General features: G+C 32.2%; 1 protein-coding gene across 1 annotated transcript in view; it reads left to right on the top strand.

The window, feature by feature from the left end:
* The window catches only part of LOC111087354, a 22,954-nt gene extending 5,869 nt beyond the window's left edge, over positions 1–17,085 (top strand). Inside the window, exons 4-8 of the mRNA XM_022393707.1 lie at positions 2,295–2,355; positions 8,950–9,067; positions 10,851–11,064; positions 12,519–12,661; positions 14,502–17,085. Of these exons, the coding sequence (XP_022249415.1) occupies positions 2,295–2,355; positions 8,950–9,067; positions 10,851–11,064; positions 12,519–12,661; positions 14,502–14,666 (701 nt within the window). The 3' untranslated portion in view covers positions 14,667–17,085. The remainder of the gene's footprint in view (positions 1–2,294; positions 2,356–8,949; positions 9,068–10,850; positions 11,065–12,518; positions 12,662–14,501) is intronic.
* Positions 17,086–18,713: the final 1,628 nt, after the last annotated feature.

The following is an 18,713-nucleotide window of genomic DNA, read 5'->3' as shown; positions in this document are numbered from 1 at the left end:
GATACCCGCTGTAGGCAGAGCATAGATAGTCAATTATATATCTTTGAGCCTAAAAACAACCAAACAAAAATCCTAAACAGGTTTTAATTATCTACGTGAAAATTTTACCTTCTTAATTAGATGTTAATTACCTACGCGAAAATCCCACCTCCTCAATTAGGATATATTTGTGACAATTTAAAACCCGTACCTTCCTAAGCCGACAGGGCGTGGCCAACTCATTAGCATACCCGGACTATGAATATGATATATGTATGAAATCCATTGCAGCAAAAACGCGCTTTGCACTTGGAGGGGGGGTGCGATATAAGAATGACGTCATATCCAACTATGTGATTAAAGTTCTCCAAGAACTGTTGGTGTAGGCCGCTGACTATCTGCCTTCCCTCCAGTCTATTAGAAATTAGGTACGACTTTCTGCAGATAGTTGCAAATAATGCAGTTAAGTGGCTTTGCGTGAAGTTTTGAAAGAAACATAAAAAAAGGCTAATTTTGGCTAATGCCAGTGGTTTGTGTGCAAATTAATATTACAATAATATTTTTTTGAAATCACAATATATCGCTGTGAAAAGAAATTTTTATATTTTAACCTTTTTTTTCATATTTTAAAACAAAAATTAATACAGTAGAAATATATATTTCTGAAACCAGAATTTACCTGTGTTTTTACTTTGAATATTTTTTATCGTATTTTAATTAAAATCACATTTCATTAAATTATTCTAAACCAGGTAGATAAATTTAGCTTTCAAACCGTTTTATTGTCGTTTTTAGGAACCTTTATATAGCGCTTGAAGTTTCGAAAAGAAGGTTATTAGAGAAAAAATATTTTCTAATTATCCAATGTTATCATTGTAGTTTTAGTACCACTCTGATGGGTAAGGTTTAATTAGGCAAAATCTGGTTTTCTTACATACGTTCCAGATTTTGATATCATTGTATTTTGAAGGAATACAATACAACTAAAACCAGAATAAATCGAAGAATAAAAAAAACGTAGCTGGAAGTATCAGATGTAAGATGCAGGAACATACATCTGCATGCAGTTGTGCATCAGACAAGAAGATGAAAAAATTTATTTTATCTTTCAATAGCTCTTTATGATTGAAGAGAGAGAGAGAAATGGCGTGGAGAGCTAATTTGGAGATAGAGATCTGGAAACCTGAGCTTATAGATCACATATCGTGCAAAGATCTGGAAACCTGAACTTATACATCACATATCGTGCCTGGTTTTCCAAAGAACAATTAAGATATTGCGTGTTTATAGTTCAATGCGGTATTATAGAATAAACTCTCATATCCAAAAAAATGCTAACCACCAGCATCAGTACGTTTACAAATGTAGACTTAATTAGTTTTAATGCATGCTCATCAGTAAACAAATAATTAGAGAGAAGCTCGTAAGATGTGCGTGCTTTGAATCCCGCACTCTGAATCTAGTAAATCTAGGTTCGTACTCATGTTTGAAAATATATTTTACGTCAGTTTGAGTGTATACGTCAAATTTATCTTAGCAGTGGTTGAATACTCACGTACACTATTTACCAGTTAAAACTGTTAATTATATAAATACGTTACTTAAAATAAATTTTGTTAGATTTGTTCTAAAGCGTTTTTTTTAAATCAGTTGTAATTATAACGAACATTTAGGAACAGAGTTATTAAAGCACTACATTAAAGCCTGTATCATTTAACCCCTAATGTACTTTATACTCTGACAATAATGAGTTATAAGATTAATTATCTATTGTCTATGGCAGTTATTTTGGTTTAAAGTTAATAGTTTAGAGAAAAAAATATTAATCACCAAGGGTGTTTGAAGATTAGCAATCCTCCTTCACCCTGCACAAGGTTAAAGATTAAAGGTTTGTAGAATGGTCATCGTTCTAAATGGACGAAAAAAATTATAATAAAAGAGGAAAGAGATAAAAAAAATAAGGGCACAGATTGGCTCTATGGCAGAGCTATGGATTGCGTAGCTGGCAAGCCAGATTTGAATCCTTACGATCCCTCTGACAATAGTTCAAAATTTTGGACGGCAGCAGATAGCCTTGGTTGTTTAGCCTTAAATACAAATACAAGATACTGTATATATGTATAACTCAATACAATATATAGCATATATTACTCAGTACGAGCTAAGCTTGAGTGATTTATATCTTAAAAATCAATTTCCAACCTTTGAATTAATTCAAATTTCGTATCACCATTCTGTATTGTAAAGAACACCTTTGTAAAATTTCGGCTTTATTGGGATATTTGAAATAAACTGGTTTCATATGTTGTTTAAAGATTTAACTGAAGAAACAGACCCGACATGTATGAGAGAAAGTGGTTCACGAATAGTTCAGAGGTAAGTTTTAACTTGTTCGTATAAAGGTTGTTAATCAATTAGAAACGTTCTTAAGTTTCATTATCTAATGTAGTTAGATATCTTTTGTTCGAATACACGTTAAAGTTTGGGAAATTTTAGAAAAATCTGAAGAAAGTACAAAAGTAAAGTTGTTCTTGATGAATTTAAAATTGTGTCAGCGTAAGGATATGCAAATTCACTAAATGTAGTCTCCCGGTGGAACAGCGGTAAATCTGCGAAGTTACAACGCTAAAATCTGGGTTCCGTTCCCCGTGGTTGGCACAGCAGATAGCCCACTGTGGCTTTGCTCTAATACAGACAAATCACGCATTCTAAGTTGTATACAAATAATTAATGGCAAAGACCATTACTGTTCGATTTCAAATCACAGTAAAGATCTCGAAATTTGCTTTAAGATAAAACTAATTATATATTTATTCTAATTATACTGATGCTGCTGCTATAGTATTTCGTTCTGAGTGCTGCAATGGTACTTCTGTTCTGGATGTTGCTATGGTACTTTCCGTTCTGGATGTTGCTATGGTAATTTCCGTTCTGGATGTTGCTATGGAACTTTCTATTCTAATACAGCCAAGTTAGATTTCATACTCGTTCACTGAAATCAGCTAAAACGATTTTCATTGGTTTCCTCTTATGGTATATAATAAATAGTTGTAATTTACAAAAGAAGAAATAGCCATAAATATATCTGAGTTTTATTATTCACTATCTAAACAACCGTACAATTTGGGAATAAGTCTTTCTTTTTAAATTTTATTAACATTTATCTGCAAGGAAAACTAAAAATATGGTTTAGGATAATGATGTTGGCATGTACATAATAATAAAAGGTACGCAGGGCAAAATAGTTTGGTAAATTACATTAAAAAAGCACACGAAAAAACCGTAGAGCTTCCAACAGGAGGTCTTGTTTTCTTCAGAGGTCTGCCTTCCAAAAGCTCTATGATTTTATCAGTTTCTTTTATTAAACTTTTTTTTTGACCCTACTTATTTTTTTTATCACGATCACTTTTAGCATGGTTGTATTCTTACATAAACTCTCATTCAGGTATTTATTGAAGGCCACTTATATAACTAAAATATTTCATTAACTAAAAAAATTCTCATTAACAGAAAATAGTTTGATCTATCTGTTGATTATCGAAATACCTTCTTCTATGTGTATTTTATATTTCTGAATTAAAATATGAACTTTTCGAACACAATACAATTTTTATTCAGAGCAAATGGTAATCAGAATTCAAAGTTTTTATTTATGCTGGTGGAATAAAAAAATTACAACTGTTCCTAGTTGCTTAATCGTAAATTCTATTCAGCGAGTTCCTATGAACTGCAGTTTTGATGAACAAAACAAGTTGTGAAGATACTCAGTTTGTATCTTCAGATAAGAAGAAACTCTTTCTAGCTAGTAGACTTCTAAACAATTTTTGTGAACATGTTATTGTTGTAAATATTACCTTTTTTCAGTAATAAGAAGATTTTTAAGTAACACCACAATATTAACTAGTGCAGTCTCATGTTAGTCAAGTATAGCTATGAAAGTTATCTTGAATAAATTTGACTAAATGGTTATCTATGTTAAGAAACAAATGTCATTTTTTCGTTTGCTTGTACAAATTTTTTAATTCGAAATTATTATTTTTTTGTTGTTGTTGGATATTTTTCAGATGTGCAATATTGTAAATTATTTTTATTTTAAAACCCGATTGTCTAATATGTGTCTTGTCATTTAAGATAGGTTATGAAAGTTTTATAACATATGATTTATTTTTCTTGGTAAGAATCCGCCAGAAATAGCTCGAAGCTTTTGAATCATGGTAGTCGAACTCAGTAACTCCACTGCTTCAAGGTCAACGGATCTACCTGATCCGAACATGTGCGTAATTGTAGTATATACGTAATAAATTTGCGGTTTCCGACAGTACGTGGCCGATGTACATTTTTATGACTGGCTTGTAAACTCCCCATTTCTGTTCCTTTCAGACGGACAACAAAAGGAACTGCAACATCAAAGGCAGTGTAGAGACCGCGGAAATATGTAGACAATTTTTCACATTAGTCTTAATTCGAAACGAACGTCAAAAACTTGTGTTCAAGCTCTGTTTGAGTGTATGAATTCTAGTATAACTGTATGGCTCACAGTAGCGACAACCACATAACTTAACCATTAAATAATAGATGTTCTTACAGTCACCTTCCTATCGAGTTATATAATTAGGTAAGTACTAATCTTACTGCTACGATCCTGCTATACTTACACTTCATTTCTAATGTCCATCATTTTTACTTAGGTTTTACTTATTCCTACCAGAGATTGACCCACACCACTGTAAACATAACACATTGCTGTTTATTACTGGTAATCAATAACATGGAGATTTAGAAAAAGGTTTTGTTTTCTATTGGCAATATAGTACTTTCTTCTTTCGCCTCTATCGGTTTATTCGTTCTCTTCTACATCTGCAGTTCTTCTTTATTTTTGTTGAACTTATGTATTTTATACTCCTGTCTGAAACCAACGCCAAACCGGTCCCTTTCTTTCTGATCTTGCACCTGTTTCCAATATATCGGATTAAAATGTTTCATAACCATAGAGGATCTTGTAGTTTCCATATCTGCTGAACTATTATACCCAATTATTTTCTAATGACTTAGAGTACTGTAATCCATTTATCCCCTAGTGACTGAGCAAAGGCTGGTCACTTTCTCACCTCTCTCAAATTCAACTGATGTTCTTTACACCTAACTTCATGATAAATTACCTTAGGGTTTTATTAAATAAAAACCGTAAAATAAATGATACTTTGTTTTTTAAATGTGCAATTGTAGTTTTCTAAATGACAAACATTTTACTTCATATTTAATCGAGTTCTTCCACAAAAGAACTGTTTTACGTTTTCCAAAATAATTACAGTTTCTCACGAGTATTCCATGATTATTAGTATATATTAAATCAAATTTAAAACCAGTATAAGGTGAGTCAGTAATTATATACATTTTTCAGTTCGTAAGTCATCATTTTGGCTGACGTTTGCTTGTGTATACTCTTACTTCGAATACTATTTCACTTTTTATTGTAATTATTAAAATTTTATTTTTAATTTACTATTTTTATTATTCGAAACTATCTTTATCGACCATGGTTCAGTATAAAAGTAAAAAATAAAAATATTTTAGACTATTTTAAATTAAGTTTCGACTAACCAGCAAAATGGGTTTAAATGCGACACTGAAGCTTGGAATGAAGTATGGTGGTCTAGAGTAGATCATAATTCCCAATACTTTAATGATTTAATTTATGTTCTGTCTTTCTTAACCATAGAATTATCGATAGGGTTTGATTCCATCTGCTTTGTAAATACATTGTTGTAAACTATTTATTCACCAAATTACTTGTAGGTCCATGAATTTGTGGGTAATTAATAAAAAAAAATTGCCACCAATATTACAGGTAATTCTACTAATTATTACTGAGATAACCTGCGTATTTTATGTAGAAAATGAGTGATTTCACCAATTTCGTTTGCAACTTCTTTACAATGAGGGTTGCAACAAAATTACTCAATATGATGCATTACACGATGAACCCACCGGTGTTGACAGGACCCACCGGTGGAGGACAGAATCAAAACAATTCTATAATTTGAGAGTTAATTATTTGTTTTCACAGTTTATCAATACACAGAGAACGCTGCCCTACTACGTGACAAATCACTAGGAACAAACAGAAACTCGTGAAATTTAAAACAGTGCTTTATCAGCCATGACTGGTTGAGTTTCCTACAAAATACGGTCATGTAGTAGCTGCCACAGTGGACTTTAGTTTCATGAACTTGATGTTGGCTAGAGGACTGGATTTATTTCTACCCAAACTTATACGTTGGTACATTTGTGCTGTATGCTATACATATGAAGTATATTACCTATACCTATGCTGTATGCCTGTATGTATAATGTACCATACCTACATCTATGCTGTATGTATGATATATCATACATATATTTATGTTGTATGCTGTATGTATGATATACCTTACCTACATCTATGCTGTATGTACGATATACCTTACCTACATTTATGCTGTATGTCTGATATACCGTACCTACGTTTATGATGTATGTCTGTAAATCTGATATACCTTACCTACGTCTATGATGCATGCCTGTATGTATGAGGTACTTTTACCTACATAAGAATAAAAAAAACTAAATAAGAAAATGAATGAACATGAAGACCACCAATAATTAAAATAATACCATACGCTTCTATCTTAGATCTTTGGTTTGGGATTTAAGTTTATGAAACTCGTTACATCGCGCTGTTAAATAGCCCATGAAGTTGTAATTTGAAAAACGTTTATTAAAAGTAACAACGAATGTATTTCTATTGTTAGCAAGCTGTTATCAGAGTCCCCATACGAGACGCAAACAGAACGAAATGAAATACTGTAATTTCAAAATCGTTCAAAATCCTCGACGCACTTTGTTACCCTAAGCCTTAAGTTTGAAATATATAATTGTGTTTTCTACCTATCATCAGATGGCGCATAGAACAGCGACTCTGCACATAAATGTTGAACCTTATTGAAGCGTCGAATACTAACACGTTTTACATAGAAAAGGAAGTGTTACAGTAAAGAGTTATATTTCCAAGAATGCTGCGGGAGGGGGGGGGGGGGTGCTGGAAGCTATAATCATATTTTAATCAACTAATACCTTTACCTCTCTTATGTTTAGCCAAAGTATGCAAAATGTTGCTGACCGACAGACAATTTCACGGTAAAGAATTATGTGAATTAAACTTTATTAACTTTTCACCAAATGAATCAAAGAAAACATTTCTAAATTAGCTTCATGCCTTAAATATCAACTACTTGTCACATCTGGTTGGAAGCTTGGATATAGACGTAAATACTTACGCCTACTTATAAGCCATTTAGCTATTTTCTCAGTCTTCCTTCACAAGGTATTACAAAAATAACAGTTATTGACATCCATTGTTGGCTGAATTAAATCTTTTCAAAATGTTACACAGTTGCTGATTAAATTTATTTGATTACACACACATATATATATATATATATCGAAGTTCCGTGAGTAACTGCTAGAGATAAACAACGAAATATGTTTTTCAATTAGAACATTACTTAATCTAATGGAAATAATACTTTACAGAAGTCGAATAATATTAACAATATAATACCATTTTCTACGTGTTCTAGAACTAGAAACAACAAACAAGGAAAAATAAATATAAAACGCACCATTCGTCAAATTAGATCTTTTTTTTTCTTTTTATTTTCTGGTTCCAAGGTAATTATTAAACGTTAATACTTAAATGTATGTAGCCCAGTGGAATTCGTTTTTACATTAGCTATCGAAGTTCTTAGTTTTTAATCAAAATTTATCACGTGATATGTTTGGTTTACTGATTAGGAGGACTGTAAGCTTATTACTAATGTGATTATCTTACAGAACGCCTATGACGATATTACTTTTTCTTCTTAGAAATAACCATTATGTATTTATATATATTAATCAAAAACTTCCAGGCTTATTGTAACCACATTAACTGTATTAAGTAATAATGTCCTGATTTCTCGATAGACATCTGAAACAAAATGCCCAGGTTTTTACCCACAACGTCTCCTATGAACTACGTGGCTGTAGATTCGACTTGCAAAAGGAGTTAAGTTGTTAAAAAGCATTTGTAAGTTCAACAGTAGGAATTAACAAATCCAAAGAAAGAAAGAAATTGTCAATCCAACAAAGGCATTATAAGTCAAAGCAAAGGTTATTGGTAACTTCCAACAAAATTCATTTATAAGTCCAATAAAAAGGCATGTATATGTTCAACAAAGGGCATCTATAACTTCATAACTTACGACAACTATTTAGCTTACAAATCGAGGTCTTCTCCCTCAATCCGTCTAGGAAATTTAAAATTAGATGCCATATAACGTCGCCGTTAATTATGTACATGAACTTTATAAATATGAGAAAGTTGTTAGATATTTAAAAAGCTACAAATGTTTGGAGCCAAAAGCTTGAAACTAAATATATTTTGGATGCCCATAGAACTTAAAGCACGTAAGAGTGTAAAGTAGTTGTTTTTAGCTGTTTACCTTTTTAGTTAAGTACCAACTGCTGCCGGATGATAGTTAATGAAAATAACCCGTTTTCGATCTCATGTTTTTTCTTGGAACTCAACATATCTCCAATAAATATCAAAACTACTATATTTTCCCATAAACTTTTTCAGCTACTAAAGGCCTGAAGTGAAGTTGTTCATCTTAATAAAGGCAATATAGAGCCTGCCAGTTAATAACTTCTTAAGCTACTATAACACATTTACTGTTGAGGATATAACCATAGAAATATTTATATTCTGACTAAAAACATACACACACACACAAACATATTTCAGAAACTTTACTAAATATAATATTCAACAAAACTGATGTTTCATTTCAAAATAATGCAGTTTTCAAATATATTTTGTGATAGAACTATTCATTATTTCTTATCAGTGTAAAAATATTGATTTGTTAATTGGCTGGTTTATACTTGCAGTGAATCTGTGGTGTTTATAGAAGGCAGTTCCAGTAAAAAGTATGAGACGCACGTGATTGAAAGTGATGAACTGTTTAATCTGTCTTCACCTGAAGATCCAGTGAAAGGAAGACTAGAAGTAGCGTTTCTCCTTATTTAACGTGAAGTTTGTTAATTGTTTCTCGTACAAGGTTTTGATATTCCACTGACATATATTAATCAATAGTGAATATGCTTTGGAACCGTAGGCGCATTATAAGAGTAATGGTCAAATCCAACTAGTCGATTAGAGTAGCCCAATAATTGGCAATGGGTTCTGTTGATTAGTTGCCTTCTCTCTAGTTTGTCAGTTCAAAATTAGCATGGCTGTAACAGATAGGCCCTCGTGCAGTTTTTCAGGAATATCCAAAACAAAACAAACATACAAACAAACTTTGAAACGTACGCGATCGCGATCAGTATAGCCAGCTTTCTTTTCGTACCACAAGAGGTAACAGTATTGAAAGCATTTACGAGTTTATCCAGAAACCTAACAAGGTAATAAAAGTACATAATTGGCTATTCCTGGTGAGTATCTGATATTCAAAAAGCCACCTTTATTCTGTTCGACAGCAAACAGGAATGTTAGTGTTCGTCTATGCGAGCATGTTTATATGGTATCTACTAAAAGCAATAAAAAATAAGAATAAAACAGAAAAAGCTAAATAAGAAAGGCAATGAAGATAAAACCAACTGATTCGAGTTCCAAAGATATAAAACTCTTGATATCGCGCTGGTAAATAGTCTATCAAAGTATAAGTTTGAGAAAAGTATATTACTAGTAACATTTATTATATTTTTATTGTTAACAACCACTGAATATAGTTCTATTGTTGAAAATCACTGATTATAATTTGACTGTTAACAAGCACTGAATATAATCCTATTGTTGTAAATAACTGAACATAATTTTATTGTTAACAAGCACTGAATATAGTTCTATTATTAACAAGCATTGAATATAGTTCTATAGTTTACAAGAACTGATAAGAGATGGATCTATTTCTATTGTTGACGAACACTGAATATAGTTATATTTTTGACAAGCACTGTATATAGTTCTATCGTCGACAAGCGCTGAATATAGTTATATTGTTAACGAGGACTGAATATAGTTCTATTGTTGACAAGCGCTGAATGTAGTCCTATTGTTGACAAGAAACTGAATATAGTATATAGTTCTATTACTAATAAGCTTTGAATATATTTCTATAGTTAACAAGCTTTAAATATATTTCTATTGTTAACAAGTACTAAATATAATTTTATATGTTGATGAACACTGAATATAGATATAATGTTGACAAGTACTGAATATAGTTCTATTGTTGAACACAGCCGAATTTAGTTATATTATTGACAAGTTCTGAATTTAGCTATATTGTTAACAAGCACTAAATATAGTTGTATTGTCGATAAGCACTGAATTGACTGTTGACAAGCTCTTAATATAGTTTATTGTTGACAATAACTGAATATAGTTCTATTGCTGACAAGAACTAAATATAGTTATTTTGTTGAAGAACATTAAATATAATTATATTTTTGATAAGCACTGACTATAGTCCTATTGTTGACAAGCATTGAATATAGTTCTGTTGTTAATAAGTACTAATTATAATTCTATATGTTAATGAACACTGAATATAGTTATATTGTTGACAAGAACTGATTGCAGTATTATTGTTGACAATAACTGAATATAGTTCTACTGTTGATAAGAACTGATTGTAGAATTATTGTTGACAATAACTGAATATAGTTCTATTGTTGACAAGCACTGAATATAGTACTGCTGTTGACTTTTTAAAAACAGTGAATAGTACTTAGAAAGGGTAGATGTGTATTTTGACTCAGTTCATTAAATATTTTACTGTTTATAGAGTGACATGCTTCATTCTGTAAAACAACGTCCGCACAGCCAGCCTATACAGCTGTCTCCAGTCCATTTTAGCCGGCTGCAGATCTATCCTCACAACACTGCAACATCTTCAACATGCGGAAGTACCAGTCACGTTGTCCTTTCCTATGCACATGACATCAACATCCATGGTAAAAAATATCTACCACATTTTGGAGAATGCACCTCTTATGAAGGTAAGAACAGACTAATTAGGAAACTAACATATACGAGCTTATTCATGTTTATCACCACGTATTGACAGTTGGACTGTTAAAGTATGGTATGTATGCAACATTGGACGACACCCGTTTGTTACCACGTGTTGCTAGTTGGAATAAGTATGTATGTATGCTACACTAGAAAACACTTGTATGTTACCATGTGTTGATAGTTAATTGAGGTTATATGCTAACCAGACAGTGTCTGCTTGTTACCTATGGGTTTTTTGAGTCCTTTTAAATTATCATACAGTAACCTAAATTAATTTAGGAGTGTGAATAATATTATGACATTGCGCCTAATTCTGTATTCTATATTATACAGCGGACCAACTGTTTAATGATTATATATATATATATATATACACTTATCAAATATTTGTTGATACTTGAACTATTACGTTACACCAGACAACACATACACAGATAACACCTGTTTGTTATCACGTGTTGATTTGTTGAACTAACTATTACGCTACTCTAGAAATCTACTGTCTCTAAAACATACTGGCAGTTGACCATTTGTGTAGATGTATATATATATGCTACAATTTATGGATTACGTGCTGAGATTGTCACAATATTTCATAGTTTAATGTGAACGTTGTCGTATTATACATGCTGCAATGTGTGATGGTTAGAGAATACATGTGTTGATGCATTACAGTATATAGTAACACTTGAAAGTATACATTTGAAGTTTGACACATTGTGGTATCGTAGTAAGTGCACATATTATACCAATTATAATTATAATTACTAGCAGAAATACTTGCCCTCACGGTAGATATAACTGCTAGTTTTTGCGGAAGGCTATTGGTCCTGCGACCTTTTCTGGAATTGTCTGACAGTTCTACAACAATGTACTCATACTTTACATTCAACAATGTTCTGAAACATATCATTTTTGTGGAAACTTCAATTGTTTTGTTTATTTCTCAGCTATAAAAATGCTGCCTAGGTATAAAAATATTACCCAGTTATGATTGGTGATGATCGGTGCGGTAGTTTCCGAGATCCAAGTTTTGGACGTATACATCGCAAGCTTCATTATAAGATTCTCTATTCATAAAATGCTTATTTCATTGTAAATAAAGATAAATATTTGATTGTTCGTGTTGTATATATCATGTTCCAGTAAAGAAAAGCACTGTCATAGTAGCAATTAAACTTCAAACAGAATCGTGTTTTATGTATTGAGCTCAAAGTAGTGGGAGTATTAATTTCACCTAATCACGTTTAGTTATAAGATAAAGGCTTGTTTAGCCTTATATAGTCTATTTTAACCTCACTCGTATATAAATGCATTAGTGAAACCTTACAACGAATTCGAAAACATTTGACTTGAGTGATAACTTTAGTTCCTAATTTGAATAATGCATTTGGACCAATAGTGTTCTTGAAATGTTAAAATTCATGATATTTTACAGTTCTGAACAACCCTAAGTACTTTAACAAGTTATCTGTAGTGAATCAAGGAACAGCTACTAAAACTAGAAGCCTTCCTTTATGGGGACGTTCCCACCCAAGGCCACTGTCCAGCGAGGATGACCACAGTGAACTGTTTGCTGAAGTACGTCTTACTTAACAACTTGAGAGTGTGAGCTCTTATAAAACAGTAAAGAGGTCGATTAAAAAACTAGATATAACAACGTTTTATCTGTGATTATTTAGTAGAATATTATATAATTATATATGTATAGTTATAAGTTTTAAAAATGGAGGTGAGATTTTAATGTAATTGTTTAGAAGTGTTTGTTGCAGAGTGACCAGTAGCTAAGTTCTGTGGTATACGTTTCCTTGCTTATCCGTCAGGTTATTTATTAGCTTAAGTTACGATTACTTGGCAGAACCTATAGGCAGATGATTGCTGCTTAATATGATAATGTATGTGTTATTCTGTAGAGAAGTGTTTATGAGTGTTTGTTACATAAATATCTTAAATAGGAATGTAGTATATTGGTACATATTTTTTATGAAAATGTGTATTGCACAATAATATGGATTAAGACTATGATTTTCTGGCATATATATTTACACAAGAATGTTTGTTACACAATAATCTGGACTATAACTGTGGTCTTCTGGTATATATAAATATATTTACATGCGAATGTTCATTACACAATAATCTGGACTATAACTGTAGTGTTCTGGTATACATATTTACACGAGAACGTTTGTTACACAATAATCTGGACTAGAACTGTGGTCTTCTGGTATATATATATATTTACATGCGAATGTTCATTACACAATAATCTGGACTAGAACTGTGATATCTGGTATATATATATATACATGGGAATGTTTATTGCACAATAATCTGGACTAGGACTGTGATCTTCTGGTATATATATATATATATTACTTTTAGTATATAGTTACATGGAAAAGTTTATTGCACAACGACATAGAGTAGGTTTATACAGGTTAGGCATATTATTGCACAATAGTTTGAAGTATAAATATAGTATTATTATAAAGATTTACTGGACAATAATGTTTACCCCATAGTAATCTGTGGTCTATGAACAGCAGGACCATTGTTAGTTCACATTTTAACATGAGTATTCATTGAAAAGATTTTTTCAAATACACAGAATTATGGTATTTTGATATTAAAATCCTTTCCAATGCAGGCGATGAAAATAATGTAACGGTGTTCGTATCAATTCTGTTGCAACTACTTGGAAGCCAGAACAGAATCATTTATTTCTTCATAATACAAAATATTTATCCTTAACAGTAAATAGAATAAAATGATTTGAAAGTACCATGATGTTTATGATTCAGTTGTCACTATTCTATTGCAGCGTTTAATAAAAAAAACACTCCGTTGTGTAATTTAAAGATTTAAAATAGAAAAGAGCTCCATGACTCTTTTTAAACTGCAAGCCAAATGCGAAAAAAAAAACAATTATCCTGTCACAATATTTTGATAAATGATTAACATTTGATTGACAATTTACTTTGCTTTAAAGCTTTGTCTATTAAAACGGATTATATTTTATTTTTGCTAATTCCATGAATGATGTGAATATTTTTAAATCTTTATGGTTATATAAAATTCATTCTAAAATTAATTTTAATAGTTGAAACCTCAAATATTGGGTTATGATGTCTTAATTCATAATGTATACTGTATAAAAAAAAATTATCGTAGTTTTGAATCGTAAGTATGATCAAAACTTTCAAGGTTAAGACAGCTTATAAAACCTTAAGTTTCCAAAATATAAGCCAGGTGTGTGATGAAAAATTACACTGAGTTGACATTCTGTCATAAACAACACTTTACCTGAATGAGCCTGCAAACACACATAAAATACTGTAGAAATATTAAATACACTTAAATACACCATTATTTGTGTTTGTTGTACTTATTTCTATGGCTTATATCTTTGTTACTTCAGGTGATCTTTAGCAAGAAGAGAAAAAATCGGATGAGAAACGACAGTGCTGCCGCCATTGCCCTGAACAGAAGTATGACTTCTTTTCCACAGCTGAAACAGAAAGACACGTCACCTTTAGTGGACAATGAAACTTTTGTTGTGTACAACGAGCGGACGGAGCTGTGAACTGTTGAGCAAGAATTTCTCATTAGACATTTTAATTCTTCATATTTAGTTTTGGTTTCTTTTTTATGATCAAGTGCTGACCAAAAGTTCTCCATCTCCTTGGATATTTAAGTTGTTGCACTGTGTCTTAAACAAAAATATTAATTTAATTTCAACGATTATCCCTATGAAATACCGAGTTATAATAGTGAGTGTTATTTGATCATATAGTGAGAGTTACAGAGAGTACATATCATTTATCGGTTTAAGTATAATGCTGGATATTCTTAAATTTATAAATCATATAAATTAAAACGTATATTTATTGATATTTATACATATCCAAATTATGTTACAATTGCAAGAAAAACAAATTCAAACAACATGCTTTGGAAATTGTACAGAGTCATTGTAGTGATTGAAACTTTTGTGAACACCTTCATCGTATTGAAGCTGTCAAAGAAAACCGCTCAAATTATTTAGCGTGAGAGGGATTAAAGATTCCACCGTTATTCAAAGTTTATTTTGTGATAACGTATACAAAATCGGGTATACTTTAAAATTAAATAAAAAGACACGGGGAGCGTCGAAGGTAATGTTCCTTAATATGAATATTGCGGGTATTGAGAATAATGGTTGAATATCAGTGTTTTGATACGTTTACATTTTGAGACCATTAGTTGTTTAATACCCTGAATTACTTATAAAACTAAACATAAATTTGAAATGGGTGTCAATAATTTAACTCCTGTTAACTTTTAAATATTTTTAATTCTCCGGTTCAAAAAATATTCGGAAGTCTAATTTTTTAAAATATTATTTACGTTTTATGTGTTCTTTATTACTTACTTTTTACCACCGCCTTTTCGTCTAAGCTTAAATTGTAACTTGCAACATTAGATGTCTTACAGAGGCTAAATACGTTATATTAGAACTATTTTCTGCTCTCGTTACAGTCCATGTTGCAACGTCCAGTTATGCTCTATCTGACAACCGTGCAGCTTAACAATAGCCTTGCAGCGTAGTTTCCATTGTAAAAGGCTCTTTCGTAAGGATGTCATGTCTAAAGTACACCTTTCCCCCTGCATGATATCCATAAACCATCTAGTGTACGAGGAGACGGTTGCCAGCGTTTGTTTCAACAGTCCGATCGCACAGAAATCCACAGGCGCTGAGTCCAATGACTTGATCCATATTTTTTTGTATGGAATAATATGAATTCCTTGTTTCATTCCCCAACCACTTGAGGTATGTGATGGTTGAACAAATATGTCGTGGAAGCAGTTTGTTTATACGTGATTTGTGTCGCTTTTCTAAACGGAAATACTTTTTGATTATGCTGCGAACTGTTGCTTGAGACATGTAGACAGTTTTTGCCACAGAGGTTTGTATTTCTAAATTATCACCTGCTACACGCTACACTTTGCATTCCATGCTTGGAGTACGACTTGTTGCAGGTCTCTTACTGGACAGCCCTCGTTACCCAAATTAATCCATATCCCTTTGTTTTCCAAAGTCATCAAGAATAAGGAATATCCATGTCTTGAAAATTCTAAATTCCCATCTGAACACATCATTAGGATCCCAGTGTATGAATATTTTGCGTCAGAAAAGGAATGTTACATACCCTTCCCAAAAGCGACCAGTTTTCGGCGGCATCGTTCAACCTAGGTTATTCCAGACAATACCAAAATGTAGTTCGGATATATGCCGTTCCATCACGTCTTTACATCGGCTGTGGTTGTTATGTCACTTACTGATTTGCATGTTCAAAATATTTTTAATATAATGTACTCAGCCCAATGTATGATAGATCTTTTTTGTTATGTTAACCTTTATGTAAAATGACAATCTTTAGCGTTCGTGGCTCTCACTTATCAGCTTCACAAAGTTTTATTTAAACTTAAACAATTATAATAATAATTTTTGCCATCAAATTTATTAAATTTTCTTTCCCAACAAAAACACCAAATGGCACCACATTATAATTGATAGGTTTTATTTCTATCAGAAAAATAGTTAAAGTAGATTGTAAGATAAGTTGATCTGCCAGGATTATTATCCATATTCACCCTTTTCGTCCTGATAACGTACAACGTTAGGTCTGCTTACCAACTCCATTGTTTTGTTTCTTACAACGATAAACTTGATGAACTATAACGCTAAAACGTAGGGTTCGATTCCGCGGATGGCGAAGCGCAAATAGCCTATTGTGCAACTTTACTTTTAAGCAAAATAGTCATAAAGCATACTTATTGAGTAAAGGTTTTTGTTATTACAACTTGAGATAGTATTTCAACGTTTGAAAGTAATATGCTGTATCAGTAGATCCCGCATTTAAACTCTCGAGTTTCATAAAATTTGATTTTATTACTAATACAGTTAGTTGGATGGAATCTTCTGATTTTTTTCGTGTTTTCTTGAATAAACATGTACGACCAATCAACATAGAGAATCTTATTTTATGACAATATAATTTGGAGACATCAATTCCGTATACAGGTTATCAAAACTGGGTAGGGTCTTAATTCGGAATTTAGGTCAACTTTCTATGATTATTTTAGATAAGCGAGCGCAGGAAGCACGAAGCCCTTACAGGGGTTCTGGGGGTCTCCCCCAGAAAAGTTTGAAAAATTCATGTCAAATCATTAAAATGGAAAAAAATATCAGTTAAGTGTTATTTAATTTTCTCTTATTACATGAAAACCAGGGTTTGCAATAATACCGGCGGTACCAGACTGCTGGTACCGGTACTCGAGCATCTCTAATCACGTGACTTGAGCAGTTAGAAATATAAATATCTGTCCGATGTGTTCTCGTGGGAATTTTTTTTTTTTACAACAAACCAAATGGCTAATTATCTGTAAGTCTACGTGTTATGACGACTATGGCAATAAATCAGTTGAAATCTAAGCTTTCTATTGGTTATCAATTTAATGGGAGTGGGCCTCAGAAAAATCTATTAGCAAATTGCAAATTAGAGCATGTCAGGGGTAGGCATGGAAATAGTTTCTGAATTTTCATTGATTGTTCTTTATCCCCATAAGAGTGAAGAATATATAAATTTAGCTTCAGAATATAGATGACGAAATTATAGAGAATATTTTACGTTATATTTCGTAGCTTTATGTCAAGTTTATTAGTATACCATGATAATTAAGTGGTTTAATTAAATTTTGAATGTAACTCACTAAAACGTCGTGATATGCGCAGTTTGACCTGCCCGCATGCTAAGGATTAATCACGCACGCACCTACCTAACGAGCAATCAGTCACGAAGGCACATTCACGTTCTCTTCCATCTTCCCATATTTCATGCTATCGCCGATTTTCACGGTGAGATTCGCTTATCGACTGAAGTATGAACTCAAAATTACCACATCAAACATTTATAATTCTGTAAAAAGCGAAGCTGAAATACCAGAGGAGACGTTGGTCAAAACTCCAAAGATGGAACATGTAATAATCTATATCATTTTCAACATATGATATACTATAAACCAGTACCGGTACCGGTACTGGTACCGACTGCAAACCCTAGTGAATACTCAGTACGTAAGAACAGTATACATGTATAATCACAGAATAAACGATAAAATCAATTGAAACATCATGAGTTTGAGGTTAATAGTCACTTCAGCACGTTCTCCATCCTTCTCAAATATTTTCACAACAGTTTCAGTATATATATGCACGAGAGCGGCGTAATGCACTAAAACTGGGCTCCCATCGACAGGAGGTAACAGGTGTAACACATGCAACTTTTAGCAAACTGGGTACAACAATTCATTACAGTGATTTATAGCTTCGGGGCAGTTTTTTGGTAAATCCGAATCTTTCCATTTGCTGGAGTTCATTTTCCAACCATTGAATTCCTCAGACAAAACATCGGGTGAAAACAAATCATCTTCCTTTATGTCCCTGCGTGTATAGTCTTTTAAAGCACTTGACACAAATGCCAACAGTTTTGACACTATTGGGATTGAGTCTTGAAACTGAGTATTTAATTTCTATATAACGTGGTCAAGGGATGGTACGACATTATTCCTGAGATAATGGTGCATCAGA

Source organism: Limulus polyphemus, unplaced genomic scaffold, assembly GCF_000517525.1.
Source record: "Limulus polyphemus unplaced genomic scaffold, Limulus_polyphemus-2.1.2 Scaffold2047, whole genome shotgun sequence".
NCBI lineage: Eukaryota > Metazoa > Arthropoda > Merostomata > Xiphosura > Limulidae > Limulus > Limulus polyphemus.
The sequence above is the reverse complement of the archived record's forward strand: the minus strand, read 5'-3'. Positions and strand labels throughout refer to the sequence as shown.